General features: G+C 41.5%; 1 protein-coding gene across 1 annotated transcript in view; it reads right to left on the bottom strand.

Moving 5' to 3' along the window:
• Positions 1-10870, bottom strand: part of Scin (scinderin) — a 65361-nt gene continuing 54491 nt past the window's right edge. The window contains exons 12-16 of the mRNA XM_057782476.1: positions 9125-9302; positions 8786-8907; positions 4036-4113; positions 1641-1701; positions 1-932 (exon numbers count right to left, since the gene is read on the bottom strand). Coding sequence (XP_057638459.1) covers positions 805-932; positions 1641-1701; positions 4036-4113; positions 8786-8907; positions 9125-9302 — 567 coding nt within the window. The 3' untranslated portion in view covers positions 1-804. The remainder of the gene's footprint in view (positions 933-1640; positions 1702-4035; positions 4114-8785; positions 8908-9124; positions 9303-10870) is intronic.

The following is a 10870-nucleotide window of genomic DNA, read 5'->3' as shown; positions in this document are numbered from 1 at the left end:
ATGGTGAAAACAGCATTCAGTATATATTTTTATGGTATTAGACACATCCTATCAAATATGTAAAGTTCAACTGATAGGAGTACACTTCGCTTTATCATGAAGGGCTTGAGACTTCAGTTTCTAAAAAGGCTGAAGAAGCTGTCTCAGAAAAGGACACTGGGGAGTGGATGGCATCCGAGCAGGGACATAAACCATCCTGCAAACAGAATGTCCAGAAGGAAAACACGCAGGAGCGCTGGAGCACTCTCTAGTGTAGGAAGTCAAGTTTGAGAGTGAGAATTTCCTCAGAAATTCCCCTAGATGTTATTATAGTCTTTTACTTCTAGGTCTTATGAAAAGCAAAACTGAGCTGGGAGGTGGTGGGACACACCTTTAATCCCAGCACTCAGGAGGCAGAGGCAGGCAGATCTCTGTGAGTTCTAGGCCAGCCTAGTCTATAAGACCGAGTTCCAGGACAGGCTCCAAAGCTATAGAGAAACCCTGTCTCAAAATCAAAAAAAAAACAAACAAACAAAAAACCAGTAAAACTGATCCAAAAACAAATGTTTGCTTTAAGCTATTTCAATATAGTAACACACAACAAATCCTTTAAGAAAAAAAGAAAACAAAGAAGAGGAAGAGGAGGAAAAAGAAGACCAAAGAATAAGAAGGAGGGGGGAGCTCATATTAGTCATTTAAAAAAACAGCCATTTGGCAGCGGTTTATCTTCTAAAACCAAACAACAAAAAGTAAACAAATCCCCAATACAAAGTGGGGCGACTGCCCCATGCAGCAAGAAGAGTAGCTGGCTTCATGAAACTCGGTTTACCACCTGCTGGAGTCCCAGCCCAAGAACCAGCCCGTGAATGTGGGCGGCTCATGGCCCTGCTTTATGATGACAATTGGTGTTCTCTTATCCCTTCCAGAAGGGTCTGTCTCAAGGTATGTTTTGGCTAAAAAGAGTTGAAAAAACAAAAGTTCAGTTAGTTTCAATTAAATTGGAACAAATATACAATGAAAATTCTTTCATACAAGTAAAGGGTTACATTCTTCTTGCCCCCAAGTAGCCTACTACAAACAATTTCCTAATACAAACAATGTTTGTATTATAAAGAGTACATTATAAAGTCTCATTGTTGACTGAAAGAATTCCAAAATTTATGAGATTAGCCTTATGGGTATCCTTATCGTTCAGTAAATAGAAAACTGTGTTTAAAAGGACACCAAAACTTTTCAGAAATAATCATATTCTAAATTTCAGAAAAAATTATTCTAAGCTGGGCAGTGGTGATGCGTGCTTTTAACCCCAGCACTTGGGGGCAGAGACAGGCAGATTTCTGTGCGTTTGAAGTCAGCCTGGTCTACAGAGTGAGTTCCAGGACATGCTCCAAAAGCTACAGAGAAACCCTGTCTCAAATAACCAATACATACACACATATACATGCATACATACATTCTAAATTAGGCAACAAAACTTTTTTTCTTGTATCATGAAATTTTTCTCACTTTAAAAGATACTATTACTCAAGTTCTGACGGACAACTGGAGCTCTCCAATTTGATATGTACTTTTGGAAGACAAGCTAAGACGGGCTAGGGATAGGCAGCCCGGCTATGTTACCCATGCTTGGTTACTGCTACAGTTGTGCCAGGACAGCTTACCAGACTTCATTGATTCCTTTTTTTCGACTTCATTGGCATCTTTGCCAATCCAAATGAAGATCTGAAAGACAGAAGGAAAGCCTGTGCTGTACAGGGAGTGCTGACTTGGCGCTTTGCCCACACTGTCCCCTTCACCTTTAGAGCCCCACGCAGGAAGGGAGGAGCAAGGAAGCTCATTACTTCCTCAAGGCTCCATCTCACCAGGAGACCCTTGCATTTACATTCAATATCTCTGACTACAGTTATATTTGAACATGTTTGCGCAAGCTGTTCTAGTTACAAAGTGGGCTTGCTTGCTTTCACAAGATCAACAGCTTCTTGACCATTTTCCATCCATCTGCTGGGCCTGCATGGCTGTCTTCTCCATCCCAAGCTGTAGGTCTAAGCAACAAAGGACTGCATGTAATACCAGGGCCTCTTTCAGAATGTCCTCGGGAATTTGGGGCATCGATCTAGTGCTTTCTTCTAGTATAGTGCAATATAGACTCTGATGAAGTGCTATGATATTCAAAAGTATTTAAATGTCAAAAGTTTAGAATTTTATTTAAAGTGTTACATGTATAATTGTATAAAATAAATATGTGAATATATAATCCATATATCTTCACTCCTTTGTCAAATGTGTAAGTTATTCTAATTCTGAAGCAGTTTCCTGAGTTACCTTACATTTAAGTCACCTTACAGGCACTAGGCTGTAAGCAACTTTGGTCAAATTAAGTTTCCATTGTGTTCTAATTCACACACAATGTGTTAGAGCACACAGGACACCATGACAGCACAGTATCTTGAATAAAAGGAATAATTTATAAAGAAATGAAATGTAGGACTGGGAGGATGTAGCACTGAATCCCCATTGTGGAATATTACTTTAACTAGGCAAAGATGTGTCCCATTTGTTTCTGCTGCCTTTATTGAATTATGCAAAGGTGTGTTGCTGTTTGGCCTTGCCTGCCTAAGGCACCTGATTGGTCTAATAAAAAGCTCAATGGCCGAGAGCTAGGCAGGAAGGGATAGGCAGGGCTGGTGGGCAAAGAGAGAAGAGAACGGGAAACCGAAAGGGACATGCCTGGGGCCAGAAGCCAGGCAGCCACCGCCACACAGACACTGGAAGAAGCAGGAAAGACATACAGAAGGAAAGAAATGTAAAAAGCCCTGAGGTAAAAGATAGATAAAGAGAAACAGGTTAATTTAAGTTAAAAGAGCTAGCTAGAAAAAAAGCCCAAGATAGGCCAAACATTAATGACTAATAAAAAGTCTCCATGTCGTGATTAGGGAGCTGGTTGGTGGCCTAAAAGAAAAGGTCTGCTACAAAACCCCAATTCGAGTATGGTCCTTGAAGACTCAAGGCTGAGGTGTGGTTTGCTGAGTGGCTGAGCTGCTAGTCACCAGTCTGAAGGCTCAGGGTCCAGAGCACTTGCTCTTGCAGAGGATCTGAGTCGGGTTCCCAGCACCCATGTGGTGGCTCACAACCGTCCATCACTCAGTTCCTGGGGATCTGATGTCCTCTCGTGACCTCTGCAGGCAAAACACTCAAACGAATAAAATAATAATAATTTTTTAATGTTTTAAATTTTAGATTTATTTTTATTATTTTTATGTGTATGAGTGTATTTCCTACAAAATGCATGTCTGTGCACCAGATGTGTGCTAGGTGCCCAAGGAGTTGGTGAGTTGTCACGTGTGCTAGTAATCAAACCCAGGCCTTTCACAACAACAAGTGGCCTTAAGCACTGAGCCAACTCTCGGCCCAAAATAAATAATTCTTAAAATACAGAGAGAGAGAGAGAGAGAGAGAGAGAGAGAGGAAATGACCGGAAAACAAATCTGTGACAGATCTAGAACTCCTAATCCAGCGTTTGACATATTGTTCTATATAATTTGGTTCTTAACATATATGTTTGTCTTTTTCAATTTACGCAGAGATTTTAAAAGACCACCAGCTCTATATAGCCTATCCAGTCACTACTGATTTTCTCCTAAAGTAAGATCTTTGAAACAGTAACACATTTTGCTGCTTCAATTCAAACCTATTCTGTGCCTGATCCCCCCCACCCGCAACAGGGATGGGTTCCTCAGGACATCTTGTCAAAATTCAGGAGAAATACTCAACATTTCGGTCTCTCGGAGCATTGTACATATTCATGAACTTATTAACTTGATAAGGGCACAAATAACAGTGAGAATAGTTTACAAAAGCCGAAGCCTTTGGCCTAAAGCTATACAGGTGGGCGCTGTAGAATTCTTCTCAGAGTGAGAAACCAACAAACACCGTGACACTCATCTTGAGCTCAGTCCAGGCCCCCAGGCTCACTTATTATTTGAATGACCATTCCTCAAAGCAAGCGCTGTCCATTCTCAATCATAAGGACAGCCTCTCGTCATGAGCAAAGTATACCTGTTCCCACGTATCGAGTAGCATGACGTCGTCTTCAGCTAAGTCATCCTGGGTGAACTCTCCGGGAACTTCTTCAATCTGAAATGTTCGGAGAATTTCGTGACCAAACAATACAGCAAGAAAGTTTCTGATACACAGGAGACAAATGCTGTCTTGTACTTTTGGTGACAGGGAAACACTTGATTAGTCACATTTTCCTCAATTTAGGGGAACAGATTTATCTATGTAATCAAGTATTACATATTGATGGTACAGTCTGGTCTGGGTAGCGCCTAATATAAATATAGCATTAGAACCCCTTTAGGATGGACATGAACAGTCCATGTGAGCATAGCTCCTCTTTAGGATGGACATGAACAGTCCATGTGAGCACAGCTCCTCTTTAGGATAACCATGGACAGTTCATGTGAACACAGCCTTCCTGTACTTGCAGTTCCCATGACAAAGACTCCACAGATTTTGTTGCCTGCCTAGTCTCAATACATTTGATAAATTCAGGTCTATGTGAGGAGTTACCTTTTATAAGTTATAGTTAAGAGTCAGTAATTAATTTAATAAATCAACAAATTTAATAAGGAAGCATAATATATATGGAAATTTTCATTGTTTTTAGTTCTAATGGAATACATTTTGCTTTTTAAAATGATTAAATGATAAAGTTACTGCAGTATAAATGTGAGTAGATACATGTTAACCTGTATTTCAGTGTCTTAGAGAATTCTGCAATTCTCACTGATTATTAGGAAAATTGAGCAGTTTAGGTTTTGGTCCCCATTCCATGTACCTCCCATCTGAGCAGTCACATGGATGGACCTGACCTTGGCCTCTGCCAGTCCATATTAACAAATGTGACTTAGCAGTACTTTCCTGTACTGCTATCACAGGAAAATAGTATAGAGAAGCTAACCAGGTAGCCTTACTTCTAATGTCTTTGTTGTGCCCTGAGGAGATTCTGAAATCCTTAAGATAACAACAAAAAAGTAAAAGCAAAACAAACCAGAAGCAACCTAACATGTTTAGAGTGGAATCAATTGCTTTATATTGTCTTTTTTTTTTAAAGATTATTAATAATTGTGTGTGTGTGTGTGTGTTGGGGGTGTGTGTACATATGGCTCTAGGAAGTCAAAAGAGAGTGTCTTGGATTCTCTGGAGCTGGAGTTATATGTGGCTGTGATCTAACTGATGAGAGTTCTGGAATTGAATTTGGGTCCTCTACAAGTGCAGTATGTGCTTTTAACTACTAAGCCACCTCTCCAATCCTGTACCGTCTTCTTATAGAATGTTTATCAATCATCTAATCATTAAAAAAAAAAACTTAAGTCAGAAGAACTGTTATTAGGGCACCCACATTTGTAAAAGAAATATTGCTAAAGCTTAAATCATACATCAAATCACATACAATAATAGTGGAAGACTTCAATACCCCACTAACACCAGTGAACAGGTCTGTCAGACAGATAATTAACAGAGAAATGAGGAAAGTAACAGATGCTATGACTCAAACTGACCTAATAGAAGTCTGCAGAAGGTTTTTACCCAACCACAATATACTATCTCAATACCTCATGGAATCTTCTCCAAAACTGATCATATACTAGGTCACAAAGCAAATCTCAACAGAAAACTAAAATAACCCCCCATATCCTATTAAACCACCAGGGGTTAGAGCTGAATATCAACAAAAACAGAAACAACAGAAAGCATACAAACTCATGAATACTGCACAATTCCCTAGTGAATGACTAGTGGGTCAAGGCAGAAATAATAAAGAAATTAAAGACTTTGTAGATTTTAATGAAAATGAATGCATAATCAACAGAATACAAGATATGGAAGAGAAAATCTCAGGTGTTAAAGACATGAAAGAGGAAGATTCATTGGTCAAAGGAAACATTAAACTAACAAATTAACACAAAGCCTCCAGGAAATCTGGAACAACAGAAAAAGATCAAACCTAAGAATAAGAGGGATAGAAGAAGAAGAATATCAGCTCAAAGGCACAGAAAATAAATTCTCCAAAATCAAAGAAGAAACCTTTCCCAATCTCAAGAAGGATGGACACGCCCATGAAAGTACAAGCAGCTCACAGATCACCAAATGAAGTGGACAAAAAAGTCCCCTCACCATAAAATATTCATCAGCACTAAACTTAGAGAATAAAGAAATAGTAAGAGCTACAAAGGAAAAAAGCCAGGCGTATCAGAGTGACACCCAACTTCTCAAGGGAGACTCTGAAAGCCAGAAGGCCTTTTTGCATACACTAAGAGACCACAGATGCCAGCCCAGACTGCTATACCTAACAAAACTTTTAGTCACCATAGATGGAGAAAAAAAGATATTCCATGACAAAACCAGATTTAAACAATACCTGTCCACAAATCCAGGCCCACAGAAAGTACTAGAAGGAAAACTTCAACCCAAGAAAGTTAGCAGTACCCACAAAAACACAGGGAATAGATAATCTCACACCAGCAAATACCAAAGAAGGGAAACACACACTACCACCACCAACAACAAAACCAATAAATAAATAAATAACAGGAATATCCCTTAATACTAATGGACTCAATTCGCTGATTAAAAAAAAAAAAACCCTCAGGCTAACAGAATAGATATGATTGCAGGATCCGTCCTTTTGCTGCATACAAGAAAAACACCTGAACTTCAAAAACAGACAACACCCTTTACAATAAACATCACCTTTTACAATATTCACAAATAATATAAAATCTTGGGGAACCTCGGAGTAAAGGTTAGGAAAATATTTTCCAATCAAATAGACAGAAGAAACATACTGATGTACCTATCCTTATATCTAAGAAAATAGGCTAAATTTAACTAAAATTAATCAAAAGAGATAGAGAAGGCCATTTTATATTCATCTCAGGAAAAATCCATCAAGATGAAGTCTCAGTTCTGAACATCTATACCCCAAATACAAGGGCACCCACATTTGTAAAAGAAACATTACTAAAGCTTAAATCACACATCAAACCCCAAACACTAATAGTGGGAGACTTTAACACCCCAATCTCACCAATGGACAAGTCTTTCTGACAGAAAACTAACAGAGAAATAAGGAAAGTGGGCTTCATAGACATCTATAGAATATTTCATCCAAACACAAAAGAATACGCCTTCTCAGCACCTCACAAAACCTTCTCTAGAGCTGACCATTTACTTGGTCACGAAGCAAATCTCAACCCATACAAAAAATTGGAATACCCTCCCTTATTGTATCACTATGGCTTAAACTTAGAATCCCACAACAACACAAAGTACAGAAAGCCCACAAGCTCATGGAAACTGAACAATGCTCAGCTGAATCACCAGTACGTCAAGGGTGAAAAGAATCCCTCCTTTAAGTTCACATCAAAGTCTAGCAGGTCAGAGATGGTCAAACTTTTCTGATTAAGTGGAGGTGAGTGGCTATAGCCCAGAGTGAAATTTCACAACCCAATATAAAGTCATGTACTGTTATGGACTGCATGTTTGTGTTCAGTGTCAGGAGGCAGAGGCTGATGGGAGGTAATTAGGTTTAGTTGAGGTCACGAGGATAGGACCAGCGACAGGAGCAGAGTACTAAGAAGAGACAGATTCAGCTCACCGGGCCGTGTGATAATACAGGAGGACCATCCCAGGTAACAGATATGCTGGTGCCTTGGGCTTGGACCTCCCAGGCTCCAGGATATGAGAAAGCCATGCCTGCCATTGAAACACCCCAATCTACCACACTTGTGTTAAAACAACTTACACTAAGACTTTGTGGTGCACAGTTTCCTCCCAGATGAAACATTCCACCTGGGAGGGAAGCTTGTTAGCACTCAGGGTGTTCTTAAGGGAGGTGAAACAGTTCGTCTTGCATTGAGCTCATGAAGTAAAACACTGAACAACTTCAGGAAGTACCTAAAACTGATTAGACACATCAGGTGTCTTCCTCCCAGAACATGCTAAGTAGCGAGGACTGCTGAGAGACAAGACCAGGTAAGATGCGTGGAAGAGACTTTCTCTGGTCCACTGAGCTCCCTACAAGCTGTTCCATGTGCACCAGGTCTCCAACTTTCATGAGCTGTCGTCCATGCAGGAGTTGGCGCTGATGCTGTAGCTGTCTTTGAATCACTTCTGCTCCTATAAGTATCACTAGCAGAACTCAGTGGCTCACTAAATTGGACTTGGTGGTTTCATTCCTTTGGACTGTCACTGGTTCCCTGTCTGGGGTGAGGAGACATTTGTTCCTGTCTCCCTAGGAATAGTGTCACACAATAGACGTCCCTAGTCTTCTAAGTTTACTTTTGATTGCCTGGATTTCAAAGAACTATAAAACAAAGCATTCCCGTGGATGTCAGTTAATTTTCAGGGGACCACAAAGCTCTCTGTGACTTTTTTCATTCAATCAACCTGGAGAAAATTTCTATTCCTACCTGGAAATTTTACCCTTGGTCCCCCAGGAAAGTATCTAATTTCCAAATGAGCAGACCCAGTCATCCACAGTTCACAGAGAAACACCAAAGGCTGACACGGGAACGACGTAGCTATTTTTAAGGACATTTTGTTATCTATTACTTTACAGTTTTCTAGACATTTCTGCATTGGTCATATCATTGGGCCTTAAGCTATCCTGTACAGAGTGAAGATTCTCACTCACAGTTGACAGAGAAGCTCACCTAGGACTCACAAGGGTCACAGTTGGAAGTTCTGGGAGCCAGCACAGAAGACCTAACGTTAGGTTCTGTCTACTTAAGACACTTACAATGAATCTCCCAGTCTTGTTGGAGCAGCCGTAAAGCCGAGGTGGATGGTCTTCAGCCCGGGTTTCCAGCAATGGTGAGGTCTGGTAGTCTCCTCTCCCTCCAAGAGCGTTCCAGAACTCCTCTGTGGAATGCACAATGAGTGAGCCAATGCATTCAGGAGCACGTGCTTGGTGTGATTTTACCTGAATGGCAGTATTACCTCACCCTAATGTAATTATACCAGATGCCATCAACACTTTTGAAATTAAAGGAGGCATCCTTGCACAACTCTAATGCTACAAAAAATAACTACTTATTGACTGCATAAGAAAGCGGTGAACCCAACCCACTGCACACACCTGGTTCTTCGCCTTCCTGAATCCTTGAGGTTTTGCACTTGAGGACATCAGTCACATACTCCGCTCCTTTCTCCTCCTCCTGACTAGCCCCTTTTCCTACCCAGGTGAAGCCATTGTTTCGTGGCAGTTTCAGGACAAAAACATCATTGGAATTCAATGAGTTTGCATCAACGTCAACCTAGAGCATGAGAGAAAAATAACACAAGGATTCAAATGACCTACGGAGGCTATCCGGAGATTCTGCCGAAACCCAGGAAATCAGTTCAGGACAGAGGTGCATTAGAGGCCTGGAACACTGGAGGAAGGACACCTTGGCCCTTGTCACATGATGTTCAGCTGCCTTCAGATGGTAGAGAAAAGTTTAAAAATTTGGCAGAGTGTGGTATCCCAAGCTTTTAATCCCAGCACTCAAGAGGCATAAGCAGGCAGGTCTCTGTGAATTCAAGGCCAGCCTGGAATGCACAGACATCCCAGAGCAGCAAAGCTTACCTAGAGAGACCCTGCCTCAAAATTAATTAATTAAAAATAAATAAAATAGTCAAGTCATCAGTCAGGAATTGAGGGTTTTGGTCAAACATGATATTTCCACCTATAATGCCAGCACTCTAGGGGCTGAAGCAGAAGAATCATGAAAAGTATAGCCTAAGCTACACAGAAGACTCCATTTTCAAAAGCAAGGCAAGAGGGCAGAGAGTCAGTTGAGTGGTTAAGCACACACACTGCTCTATTGGAGGACTTGAGTTGGATCACCAGCACCCACAATGGGCAGCTCCCAACTGGTATAATCCAGCTTCAGAATATCCAACACCCTCTTCTGGTTACCAATCATGGTAGGCAAACATGGCAGACAAACCTGGTAGATTTTCACATAGAAACATACACAAACTAAAGATTTAAAATCAACCCAACTGAGGACTTGAAAAGGTAATGAAAAATAATATTCAGCAATACCACAGGGGGCAAAATACATGTGACACCTGAACAGAGGGTGCAACATCAAATGCTAAGCAAAGAAAAGCTGGTCTCTTTCCTCCCCCCTGAAGAGAGGGACCCCCAAGCCCATGAAACAGGGAGGGCAAAGCGATGGCTTCAGGAGCACTAGAATCTTCTCTAACTCAGATAAATGCTGACTCAAATTATTGTGTAGGGGATAAAGAGCAGCCCTCGCGCACACCTTCCCTGTAAGCAGAAGCTTCAGGGAAGACAATGCCTCAGGTCTCCCAAGAGCAATTTGGATTCCTGTGCCCACAGATGAGGGGGCTCAGATGGATTAGACACTGGCCAGTGGGTGTGGCCTACGGAAACATCAGGCAGGGCCAAGACCCCTGCAGTCTCTGGCCTGGCCGTGATCACCAACATTCTAGGATGGGCTTGGATCTACGACTCTGTGGCTTGGTGACATCATGACCACATCTGTGAGACCTGGTCTGAACACATAGTCACATAAGTAGGCGGGATTCTCTAAGTCCTGTGGAGCTGAGTGCGATAAGACTCCCAGGGAGACCAGGAACAACCAGTCAGCCAGACTGAGACAGAGCAAACCAGGAGGGATGAGGGAAGCAGGAGTGTGGACAACCGAGACTACAGCCGGCAGCATGTCAAGAAGGCTGGGGTAAGACACTGGGCCGATGTTGCTACTCGGCACACTTCACTGGACCGTCCAGATCAACTCCTCTGCTGCAGGAGAGATGGGTCTTGCCAGTTTGTGACAACCTGACCTAGAGAGAAAAGCTACAGGAAAGGATG

This window comes from Chionomys nivalis, chromosome 10, assembly GCF_950005125.1.
Source record: "Chionomys nivalis chromosome 10, mChiNiv1.1, whole genome shotgun sequence".
In the NCBI taxonomy this organism is placed as follows: Eukaryota; Metazoa; Chordata; class Mammalia; order Rodentia; family Cricetidae; genus Chionomys; species Chionomys nivalis.
Note: the sequence above shows the minus strand (reverse complement) of the source record. Positions and strands in the feature narration are given on the sequence as shown.